This window comes from Schistocerca gregaria, chromosome 1 (genome assembly GCF_023897955.1).
Source record: "Schistocerca gregaria isolate iqSchGreg1 chromosome 1, iqSchGreg1.2, whole genome shotgun sequence".
In the NCBI taxonomy this organism is placed as follows: domain Eukaryota; kingdom Metazoa; phylum Arthropoda; class Insecta; order Orthoptera; family Acrididae; genus Schistocerca; species Schistocerca gregaria.
The window spans coordinates 554,604,289-554,617,503 of record NC_064920.1 but is presented as its reverse complement, the minus strand read 5'-3'; the positions used below and the strand labels follow the sequence as shown (position 1 = coordinate 554,617,503).

The window sequence follows — 13,215 nt, the reverse complement described above, 5'->3', positions numbered from 1 at the left end:
GATTATTAATTAGAAGCTATGTTTTGTTGTATATCCCTGGAAAAAACATGCAAAATGACACCTTTCCCAGTTCTATATCTCAATTAGAGCAGCTCCTAGGGCAATTTAAAAAAAGTCTGTTCACTCATATTTGGCTGGTTTTTGAAAAGTTTACATAGCGACATTTCAGGAATGGTTTGAGATAAAAAATTGAAATTTGGTATTTTTCTTAGTCTCAGCACCCACTATAATTCTACTAAATTTTAGCAAAATCTAAAATTGTGAAGTGAAATAGGTGTGTTGATTTAACATGGTCTTGTAAGAAAAAACTAGATAATTGTGTTAGACCAAATCTCTTTTTCCTCATAATATACAGTTTAATCCCTTTTGTATATACTGTCTAAAATTCTTCACCTACATCTCACTGATGTGCGGTGCATAGAAACATGCAGTGAAAACAGCATTTTAATAGCTAGTGAGCTCTTTATCTTTCTCTAGTTAAATAGTTAAAGTATGCACATTCACACACACAACCACAAAGATACTGAAATGCCCATGCCCATGGCCAAGGGTGAGTCTTCCTGTCTGTAGCCACAGGCTTGTGCATCTGTGCGTGCGTGCGTGCATGCACGCGCTCACTTCTGCTAGAGAAGAAATAAGAGCTCACAGTCAAGTAAAATACTGTTTCTGCTGTGTGTGTCTTTGTGTCACACATCAGTCAGCTGTAGGTGAACGGTTACCTTTCTTTTGTTTTATGTATTATCCATCCAGGAATTTTCATTGTTGCTGTCTACAACTGTCAGCACCCGTATATAATCCATACCACTCTTATTTTGTACTTTTCTTTTGTTGACTTTGGCAAAGAAATTTAACTTGGCTGTGTTCTTGCTGTAATACGGTAATAAATGTAGTAATGTCAGTAGCTAAACTACTTTAATTTTACATGATATTGTCTAGTGGCAACTAGTAGAAACTATCCTCAACAACAGACAGTGTCTGCACCCAGCATTTAATTTCAAATACTGGCATAGCTGAGTGGTCAGCACTGCTGACTGTCATGCAGAGGACTTGGCTTTGACTCCCAGAACTCAAGCGAATTTTCATCAGTGGGAGGATTGGTATGGCAAGCCCTCAGCCTCGTGAGGGTAACTGAGAAGCTACTCAGCCGAATAGTAGCAGTTCTGTAGTCAAAAAACCCAGCAGTGACCAGGAGTGTGTTGTGCTGACCACACACCCCTCTGTACAACATCCGATGGCACCATTGGCAGAGGATGACACGGCAGTCGCTCAAGCATGATTAACTCGTCTATGTCCAGAATGTGGAACTTTCCTCTCGCTTACTGGCAATGAAGCTGCACTGATTGTTTGTGTAATAACTTATTTCTGAAACAAACTTACTTACTTTGATTTATTTCAAATCTATAGTAATTCTTCTAATAGATTATTGTTGAATTTGTATATTATTTGTATATATTATATGGAGAGACAAATGCCAGCCCTACATGAAGTTTTTGACTTGTCACTTACAATCAAGGTGTTGCATTTTATTGTTAATGTATATCATATCTAAATCTGTGTTGTCATAATCTGCAAGCCACCATTCTGTGCATGGCGGAGGGTACGACATACCGCTACTGATATTTCCTTTCCTATTCCATTCACAAATAGTGATAGAAAAACAGCCATTCATAAGCCTCCTCGTTGTTGTTGTTATTGTTGTTGTCTTCAGTCCTGGGACTGGTTTGATGCAGCTCTCCATGCTACTCTGTCCTGTGCAAGCTTCTTCATCTCCCAGTACCTACTGCAACCTACATCCTTCTGAATCTGCTTAGTGTATTCATCTCTCGGTCTCCCTCTATGATTTTAACCCTCCACGTTGCCCTCCAATGCTAAATTTGTGATCCCTTGATGCCTCAGGACATGCCCTACCAACCGATCCCTTCTTCTAGTCAAGTTGTGCCACAAACTTCTCTTCTCCCCAATCCTATTCAATACCTCCTCATTAGTTACGTGATCTATCCACCTTATCTTCAGCATTCTTCTGTAGCACCACATTTCAAAAGCTTATATTCTCCTCTTGTCCAAACTAGTTATCATCCATGTTTCACTTCCATACATGGCTACACTCCATACAAATACTTTCAGAAACGACTTCCTGATACATAAATCTATATTCGATGTTAACAAATTTCTCTTCTTCAGAAACACTTTCCTTGCCATTGCCAGTCTACATTTTATATCCTCTCTACTTTAAGTGTGTCATTTCCTAATCTAATCCCCTCAGCATCACCCAACTTAATTCGACTACATTCCATTATCCTCTTTTTGCTTTTGTTGATGTTCATCTTATATCCTCCTTTCAAGACACTGTACATTCCGTTCAACTGCTCTTCCAAGTCCTTTGCTGTCTCTGACAGAATTACAGTGTCATCGGCGAACCTCAACGTTTTTACTTCTTCTCCATGAATTTTAATACCTACTTCGAATTTTTCTTCTGTTTGCTTTATTGCTTGCTCAATATACAGATTGAATAACATCGGGGAGAGGCTACAACCCTGTCTCACTCCTTCCCCAACCACTGCTTCCCTTTCATGCCCCTCGACTCTTATGACTGCCATCTGGTTTCTGTACAAATTGTAAATAGTCTTTCGCTCCCTGTATTGTACCCCTGCCACCTTCAGAATTTGAAAGAGAGTATTCCAGTCAACATTGTCAAAAGCTTTCTCCAAGTCTACAAATGCTAGAAACGTAGGTTTGCCTTTTCTCAATCTTTCTTCTAAGATAAGTCGTAAGGTCAGTATTGCCTCACGTGTTCCAACATTTCTACGGAATCCAAACTGATCCTCCCCGAGGTCCGCATCTACCAGTTTTTCCATTCGTCTGTAAAGAATTCGCATTAGTATTTTGCAACTGTGACTTATTAAACTGATAGTTTGGTAATTTTCACATTTTTCAGCACCTGCTTTCTTTGGGATTGGAATTATTATATTCTTTTTGAAGTCTGAGGGTATTTTGCCTGTCTCATACATCTTGCTCACCAGCTGGTAGAGTTTTGTCATGACTGGCTCTCCCAAGGCCGTCAGTAGTTCTAATGGAATGTTGTCTACTCCTGGGGCCTTGTTTTGACTCAGGTCTTTCAGTGCTCTGTCAAACTCTTCACGCAGTATCTTATCTCCCATTTCGTCTTCATCTACATCCTCTTCCATTTCCATAATATTGTGCTCAAGTACATCGCCCTTGTATAAACCTTCTATATACTCTTTCCACCGTTCTGCCTTCCCTTCTTTGCTTAGAACTGGGTTGCCATCTGAGCTCTTGATATTCATACAAGTGGTTCTCTTCTCTCCAAAGGTCTCTTTAATTTTCCTGTAGGCAGTATCTATCTTACCCCTAGTGAGATAAGCTTCTACATCTTTACATTTGTCCTCTAGCCATCCCTGCTTAGCCATTTTGCACTTCCTGTCGATCTCATTTTTGAGACGTTTGTATTCCTTTTTGCCTGCTTCATTTACTGCATTTTTATATTTTCTCCTTTCGTCAATTAAATTCAATATTTCTTCTGTAACCCAAGGATTTCTAGCAGCCCTCGTCTTTTTACCTACTTTATCCTCTGCTGCCTTCACTACTTCATCCCTCAGAGCTACCCACTCTTCTTCTGCTATGTTTCCTTCCCCCATTCCTGTCAATTGTTCCCTTATGCTCTCCTTGAAACTCTGTACAACCTCCGGTTCTTTCAGCTTATCCAGATCCCATGTCCTTAAATTCCCACCTTTTTGCAGTTTCTTCAGTTTTAATCTACAAGTCATAACCAATATATTGTGGTCAGAGTCCACATCTGCCCCTGGAAATGTCCTACAATTTAAAACCTGATTCCTAAATCCCTGTCTTACCATTATATAATCTATCTGATACCTTTTAGGATCTCCAGGATTCCTCCTCCTTATGCAACCTAATATCCCTCATCTTATGTTCATGGTCCTTACACGAAATGTACATTGGTGGCAGTAGAATCGCCTACCTGTAACAAATGTAGCAGCACACTTCTGAATTTTCAATATCTTCCTTTAATGTGACCTGGAGGGTATCCCAAATGCTCAATCAGTACTCAAGAATTGATTGCACTAGCATCCTATTCACGGTCTCCTTTATACATGATCTACACACCACTGAAGTTCTCCCAATACGGATATGTTTTCACAATATTTGTAAATTTAAATGTAATAGGCTGTGCTATAGTTTCATACAAGAAGCTCGATAATAGCCTTCCACCATTATTTGAATGACTCCCAATCTTATTACATTGCGGGTGCTTGTAAATCTCCCATTGCTTCTACAATGTTTTGACACCAGGCAGAAGTTTGATTAAACCCAAGCCAGTTACCATGTAGAAATACAGGGTGATTCACGAAGATTATGCATAAACGGTAATATGTTATTCTATATGTAAAACTAAAGAAAAAAGTTAATATAAACATCACAAGACTGTACGATGTTAAAGTAAAGCACGATTTCCATTTATTTTGTTGTTATATCTGGTGAATCTAATAACAATCTACAAACTACAATAGTTACTATGTGGTTTCACTTAAATACACTGTTGGTATTATGTTCTTTCATTGAACAATACAGAAAACAGACTCCTTTCAAGGTTGGGAAACGACTGAAACAACCCACTAACTGTTGCCAACAATGACATAAATGTTCCTACATTCTTAATGGAAAGTAAACAAATCTACTTATATAATAATCTTTGCTTCTCTGAAAGTTCTGGAAAGCTACTGCACATACACATCTGGGACATGTTTTATTAGAATCATCAGACCAATAACAACAAAATAAATGGAAACCGTGCTTTATTTTAACCTCTTACAGTTTTGTGATGGCTTCATGTTAATTAAGTTGCTAAACTTCAGGCAAAATCTTTCATTAGCTGTAACTCCGTAACTATACATTTGAGGACCTATGTTTATCTGACCTTTATTCTTTAGTTTTACTTGTAGAATAACATATTAAAATATTTGCATATCATTGTGAATCACCCTGTATGTATTGTCTGCTTCATAAATTATGCAATGACTGCTGCAAATAATCCATTGTATTATAATTATTTTGTCATAGTTAGCACCTGTTTTGAGATTTGTTGCAAACAGCTATGAAGTGCTGTTTTGAGAATTGCTAGAAACAGGTTATTTCTATTGTTCTTTCAGGGAGGATTTGAAAATATGGAACTTGCACGTGCACATTACTGTGAAGCCATCAAGTTGAATCCAAATAACATGAGAGCTTTGTATGGATTATTTTTGGTAAGTTAAACTGTTTTATCGATATTTATGTCTTACTTTCTCTTCTTTGTATGCTCGTCGAGCAGTTGGAAACAGTAAAAGTTAGAATTAATTGTAGTTTGCTTACACAATTTATAACAAAGTATTGATTGCTACTCTAATTTCTGTCTGATTTGGACAGTGAGTTCTGCCTCCTTTGCATATGCTGTCAGTAGTTGTATAGATTACAAACTGCAAATAAGTTATTGTATGCTGCAATACATCTTATCTCTCTGGGAAAAGAAATTTTCGATTAAAAATGATTACATTAAAGGTAAGGGATACAACCAGTTTCAGAATGATCAAAAGTTGAAACAATCTGAGGTCACAGGCATGAGGTGTAAAAAAAAGTAGGTAAAAAGATGTTTATTTCTTGTTGTACATGTTCATTCGTGGCCTAAAGTTTTCCTTTTGTTACTGCAAAACTCAGAATGTCTGGAAAATCCATCAGTAAATAATTTGACTAGAATCTAACTCGCTTTTTGTTTTTATTTATTAACCCAGTCAGATTTCTTGCATGCATCTGTCAGTTGTATGAATAGTGTCATACTTACAGCATGTTTTGCACTAGAATAACAGCTGTAAACTAAGGTTTAAACATCAATTCAGAGTTATCATCACATCTTCTTCTTCATCTTTTTCTTGATCAACCATTTATCATTGATTACTGGGTATAGACCTGACCTCACACAGGTTTCTCCATCCACCATCTTTTGACATCTAAATCCACCCTTCTTGTTTGTCCTCAGTCCATCTTCCAATAGGTTGTTCATGACACGTTTTCTTTATCATGGGGAATCCAACATAGATTCTCCATCTCCCAACACTTCATCTTACTATATGAGCAGCCCATCTCCATTTCAGTTTCTTAAGTCACTAACACGTCTCCTACTCCTGCCTTTTCTCTTATCAACCTGTTTGTTTTTCTATCTCTTCTGGTTATGTTCATCTTCCATTGCTCATTTGGCAACCTTCAGTTTTTAAATAGTTAAAAAAAAAGAATTGGTGGACTGTGCCAGCTGTGAAACTCGGCACATTATATGGTTAGCACCCATCTCTGCTTTTTAATTAGCATGACTGCCTCGTACCCCAAAACTTGCTTCAATTAATATTGACACATCCACTAATAATTTGCAAATTTGTCTAATGGAGAAGACAGTCTTTACCACTATAGTCTTGTCAGTTATAAAGTAACTACATTTTCATTGCAGCATGAAATTACTGTGTGTGATACATCCCCTACACTGCTATGTATCCAGCAGACAAGATCTCTTGAATATATTTAGTGAAAAGCCCAATTTAATTTTAGTGTGTACGTGGTTTGTTTTTCAGGACTGGCCAGTAGGTATTTGTAGATTAAATTAGGCTTTAATTACTCATGATTTTTTTGTTATGTTCCTGTAACTACTTCACAAGGTATTATTATTATTATTATTATTATTATTATTATTGTTTTTATTTAGTCAGTAGTTGCTCATAATTTAAATTAGGCTTTAGTAGTAGTATTTCCATGTGGGAATCCTGTTTATTTCACAAAAATCTTAGAAGAGTGTTTACATCAGTGACAGCTCTGTTGTTTCATTGTCAGTGCTCTTTTTTATAACTACATGTGCTTTCATAATGCACTTCATATAATGGATCTGTCACACATTACCTGCCTTTCATGATCCAAAAGTAAAACAACACTTGAAAGATCAGTAACTCAAAAACTATTGCCAAGAGCATGATATAACTTGCATGGAAAGGTACAGGATTGTACTTCATTACAAAAAATGTTATTTGTCAGAATACTATAATTTTTCTTGTTAGCTTCCCTATGAGTGAGTAGTTTCCAAGATGATGTGGTGCAGTTCACAATTGTGATCCATTTCCATTAAACAAAAAATGATCATCATCTGTTGTCCATGGGAGATTAAAAAACAGTCTGCATTATTTTCCATTTTTACCAGCTGTAAGCCTCTCTGAATAAAAGCACTACATTGTGTCTCACTGGTGAAAACTGCAACATGTAGCAAATGCCCACATGATGCCTGGCTACAACCTTCAGATCCTATAAATATGAAGAAAAACGAAGAAGCACAGTCCATGAGGTCACTTTGATAATGTAAAACTTTGCTTCTTCCTAAATTGTAAAAGCTGTCTCAAAGTGGTATGTACTGAACAGGATGTGTGTCTGAATGAATGAATGAATGAATGAATGAATGAGTCAGTGAGTGTAGTGGTGGATAGGACAGTGGACAGGAGTAAAAAATAATCACATCAGACAGCCAAGCTGCCAGTGATATCACACTATTGTCAGTATAAATTATTCCATTTCCTACTTCATAAAGTACGTGCCCACACACTGTTGGGACAAGGAGAGTACAGACGTGTCTGGTATTATATTAAAACAACAAAGTTGACTGAAATGTTATAGAAGGTAAAACACAAATATTTAATCATGTGTGTCTTGAGGAAATATCAAGTACATGTTTAATTTTTAATAAATCGAATCACTTTTGGTCTGGTAAACTACTAATCGGTTCAAGGGACATTAGAACAAAACAATGGTGAGATATAATTCTTGTATAGTTTCTTTTTACATCAGAACAAAAGATATCTCCATAATGTTCCCACCATTAAGACAACAGCACAGCTTTTTTGTTTAGCAGAATGATTAAGAAGTTAATGGCTTTTTTTAATACCTGTGCATTCTTTACTGGAAGTGTAGTATTGCTAACAGTAGAGGCACCTGTACATCATGAAACTTCACACATGTCTACTTAATGCCCATTTGTGGCAACTACACATTGTCAAATGTTACATTTTCTTAATGAAGCTAAATATATTTATTTATTTGTCCTTTTGACCATTTAACACAACAGTATAGAACATATTAGATATATTACAGAGAAAAGATGCACACAGAGTAGGACAGGATTAGGCAAGGATAGGGCAGGAAATCACCTGGTGTCTTACAGGGGAACCGCCCTGGCATTCACCTTAGCAACTTGGGGAACCATGGAAAACCTAAGTCAGGGCAGCCAGATGGGAAACACTCCCCTTGAATGCAAGTCCATTCCGTTAACAGAGCCTTAGGTTCCTGATTCTGTACATGATTTGGAAATAAAACCACATGTACCTTGTCTACAAGGAGAATATCAGGCACAAGGAATACAATCAGTGGTACAACTAATACATGGAACTATGTTATATTAAACTTTCTTCCAATTGACCTATTAGTTTTGCCCCGGCAGACTAGGCAATAAGCTATGAGAGATTTTAAGTAACCAAAGTAAGTCATTCTAGCACCTTCTGAGGAACCTACATTTGAAATGACTTTATGAAATACTAATACCAGAGAAGGAAAGTTGCTACTCATCATATAGCGGAGATGCTGAGTCACAAAGGCACGACAAAAAAATTCACACAATTATAGCTTTCGGCCATTAAGGCCTTTGTCAGCAATAGACACATACACTAGTGCAGTGTGGTTGCAGTTCTCTGAGACTGGAGACGTGTGTGTGTGTGTGTGTGTGTGTGTGTGTGTGTGTGTGTGTGTGTGTGTGTTTGATTTATGAAATACTATCGGTTTTAAGTAATAACTGAATTCCCATGTACTATTAAAAAGAAATTTTCTCTTTTAGGCAGCAACCAATATAGGTTTGTCGCCTAAATGCACATCAACAAAGAAGAAGGAAGCACAGAAATTAGCAAAGTGGGCTCTCCATGAAATTGCTCTCAGGTATGGCCATTTTAATAAGTGGTGAATGAAAAATGATATGTCAAATTGACCTTAAATATTATTAGAGTTACTGTAATGTTTACTCAAATTTCAACACCACGAGGCGATTACCAAAGGAATGAAATTGAGTCAGTGTATAAGTTATAATGCCACAAAGAAATGATTATATGTGCAAAGCAATATGCTGAGTCTCTCCACATATTGTAGTATTCCATCAAATCATATGATGCAAGAGAATTGCATTCCATTTAACAATTATACAAGTTCAAAATTTATACAACTACTTGGCTGTTGAACAGTTCTTAGAAGTGATTAATCAGCTAATAAGAACCCATGCCCCCTTAGCCCCTATATGCTCAAATTTTCTAAAGTACCAGCTGTAACATTCTTCAACTTTGATAAAAAAATATTATGATTAATTTTAAATTTTATTCAAGACAACCATTGTAATTAATATTTAGGCTGAAAATGGGTGAATAAATATTTCCATTAGTAGAATCATGTTTCTAACAAACAGTTCATGTACTGAAAACTCTCTATGAATAGGTTTTTTTTTTCTTTCTTACAACCATTGTTGAATGTCAATAAACATTATCCAATTGTTACATTCATTCTTAGTAAAAATTCTTGTGTTCCAGTACAGGGTACAAACCCCAACGATCATTCTTGATTTAAATTTTTCTAAATCACAGTAGTGAATGCCAACTACATTTGTTACACAAAGCCATGTCTGATTGCATTCTAGTTTTTTGTCTGTGCTGGTGCACTGCGTTTAAAGACTCTTATTTTGATGGAACATTAAGTACTGACTGTGACCATACTTTGGCAAGGACCTTAACTAATAACTAGCAATTAAATTCATAATTTTTATTTTAAACATTAGACTCACAGTGTTAATAAATCCAGCTGACAATGACCATGCCTCTGATACTTCACTTTCATACAGGGTGTTTCAAAAATGACCGGTATATTTGAAATGGAAATAAAAACTAAACTAGCAGCGATAGAAATACACCGTTTGTTGCAATATGCTTGGGACAACAGTACATTTTCAGGCGGACAAACTTTCGAAATTACAGTAGTTACAATTTTCAACAACAGATGGCGCTGCAAGTGATGTGAAAGATATAGAAGACAACGCAGTCTGTGGGAGCGCCATTCTGTACGTCGTCTTTCTGTTGTAAGTGTGCTGTGGACAACATTCCTTAGAACAGAGGATTTTTGTGGTGTTGGAATTCCACCGCCTAGAACACAGTGTTGTTGCAACAAGACGAAGTTTTCAACGGAGGTTTAATGTAACCAAAGGACCGAAAAGCAATACAATAAAGGATCTGTTTGAAAAATTTCAACGGACTGGGAACGTGACGGATGAACGTGCTGGAAAGGTAGGGCGACCGCGTGCGCCAACCACAGAGGGCAAAGCGCAGCTAGTGCAGCAGGTGATCCAACAGCGGCCTTGGCTTTCCGTTCGCCGTGTTGCAGCTGCGGTCCAAATGACGCCAACGTCCACGTATCGTCTCATGCGCCAGAGTTTACACCTCTATCCATACAAAATTCAAACGCGGCAACCCCTCAGCGCCGCTACCATTGCTGCACGAGAGACATTCGCTAACGATATAGTGCACAGGATTGATGACGGCGATAGGCATGTGGGCAGCATTTGGTTTACTGACGAAGCTTATTTTTACCTAGACGGCTTCGTCAATAAACAGAACTGGCGCATATGGGGAACCGAAAAGCCCCATGTTGCAGTCCCATCGTCCCTGCATCCACAAAAAGTACTGGTCTGGGCCGCCATTTCTTCCAAAGGAATCATTGGCCCATTTTTCGGATCCGAAACGATTACTGCATCACGCTATCTGGACATTCTTCGTGAATTTGTGTCGAACACCTCGTGGTTTATGCAAGATGGTGCCCAGCCACATCGTACGGTCGACGTCTTTAATTTCCTGAATGAATATTTCGATGATCGTGTGATTGCTTTGGGCTATCCGAAACATACAGGAGGCGGCGTGGATTCGCCTCCCTATTTGCCAGACATGAACCCCTGTGACTTCTTTCTGTGGGGACACTTGAAAGACCAGGTGTACCGCCAGAATCCAGAAACAATTGAACAGCTGAAGCAGTACATCTCATCTGCATGTGAAGCCATTCTGCCAGACACGTTGTCAAAGGTTTCGGGTAATTTCATTCAGAGACTACGCCATATTATTGCTACGCATGGTGGATATGTGGAAAATATCGTACTATAGAGTTTCCCAGACTGCAGCGCCATCTGTTGTTGACAATTGTAACTACTGTAATTTCGAAAGTTTGTCTGCCTGAAAATGTACTGTTGTCCCAAGTATATTGCAACAAACGGTGTATTTCTATCGCTGCATGTTTAGTTTGTATTGCCGTTTCAAATATACCGGTTATTTTTGAAACACCCTGTAGCATTTAAATTCTTTGCACTGTGCTGTGATTTTTTTTCCTTTGATTCCGCATTCCCACTAAAAATCATCTTCGTTGTACAAATTAACAATATTACCAGTTAAAACTTCAATTCTAGATTCATTTTAATTACTCTTCAAGACACTTTGTTAAGTGAAAGAACAGCTGATTTTATGTCAGAATGTATTGTACATGTTGGGATATATCCCTCTCTAACATTTAGCACTTTTTATGTTGCAGGTATGAGAGGCAGAGTAGGAATAAAAAACAGGTAGCATCCCTGGAATCCCTTGTTAGTTCATTGCAAATTTCTGGAACATCATAAAATTTGAAAGTTCAGTGCTTTACTTTTACTTAAGTTTATTGTTGTAAGGTCTCTAGTATTTTAAAAATGATGTCTTTACACACTGTTATTTGTGAACTTTGAAATTGTTAATAAATGTGTATAATTTTTTAAGTTAATAGTGAATTGTATATGTAGTGATGGAAACTATAAACAATGTTGCAGTTGTGGAATCTTGATCTTTGGCAAAATTAAAATCATTTTCTATTATTATGTGCTGCATTGATCTTGTAATCTTGGAAGCTATATACTGAGCTACTACCATTTGTCATTTGAGTAATAGTTTCCATAGTTCTTATTATTTATGTGAGTATCTTTGACAATTCAATCCATCACAAATGCAGTTTCTCTATTGTAATTGACTGAAGGAATCATTGGTAGTCTCAAATGTGTAATTTAGTAAATATACAGTTCTTTGACTTCCTCTTATTTGAAGTTTTCCAGAGATTATTGCCACACTCTACAGTATTTTGAACTTGTCTTATTACATTTGTCTTCTTTTGATAATTGCCTCTTTAAAGTATATATAATTTTTCCTGCTCCTAACATAACAAGTTCGGTGTGCACATGTGTGTGTGTGTGTGGGGGGGGGGGGAGGGGGGGGGGAGGGGGGGTGGCTTCATTCCAAAGAACACTTTGATGCAGCTCTCCATGCTAGTCTACCTTAAGGAAGCCTGTTTATGTCTGCATAACTACTGCAACCTACATCCATGTAAACTTGCTTACAATAGTCAAATCTTGGTCTCTCTCCATATACTCTCTCTCTCTCTCTCTCCCCCATTATCATACTGACAATCCCAGGGTGCTTCAGGATGTGTCCTATCAACTGGTCTTCTCTTTATCTAAATGACTTACTGTCTACATTTCACTTCCGTACAAGAGCATAATCTAGACAAATACATTCAGGGAGGCTTCTTCCCATTTAAATTTATATGTGATGTTTACAAACTTCCCTTTTTTCAAAAATGATTTTCTTGTTATTGCCAATGTGCATTTTACGTCCTCTTTACCTTGATTTTCCTGACCGAACAACAAAATTCCTGTACCATTTTTAGTGTCTCATTTCCTACTCCAGTTGGCTCAGCATTGTCTGATGTAATTAGATTACATTCCATTACCCATGTTTTACTTCTGTTGCAGTTTTTATATTATAACTTCTTTTCAGTACACCTTCTATTCCATTCAGCTTTACTTCCAAGTCACTTGCTCTGTCTGACAGAATTGCATCATTTGCAAACCTCAGGCTTCATATTCTCCTTAACTTTAATTCACTTTCCAAATTTTTCATTGGTTTTCTTCATAGTTCATTCAGTGTATAGATTGTATAACATTGGCAATAGCCTAAAACACCATCTCACTTTCTTCTCAACTATTGATTCCCTTTCATGTCTGTCAAGTCATATTAACAGTGTTTA

The 13,215-nt window shown here is 37.2% G+C and overlaps 1 protein-coding gene across 4 annotated transcripts in view; it reads left to right on the top strand.

The window, feature by feature from the left end:
* LOC126356266 (ER membrane protein complex subunit 2-like) overlaps positions 1–12,013 on the top strand; it is a 72,159-nt gene extending 60,146 nt beyond the window's left edge. For all 4 annotated transcript variants that reach the window (XM_050007122.1, XM_050007131.1, XM_050007113.1 and 1 more), the window contains 3 exons: positions 5,187–5,282; positions 8,927–9,024; positions 11,698–12,013. In XM_050007122.1, coding sequence (XP_049863079.1) covers positions 5,187–5,282; positions 8,927–9,024; positions 11,698–11,782 — 279 coding nt within the window. In that variant the 3' untranslated portion in view covers positions 11,783–12,013. The remainder of the gene's footprint in view (positions 1–5,186; positions 5,283–8,926; positions 9,025–11,697) is intronic.
* Positions 12,014–13,215: the final 1,202 nt, after the last annotated feature.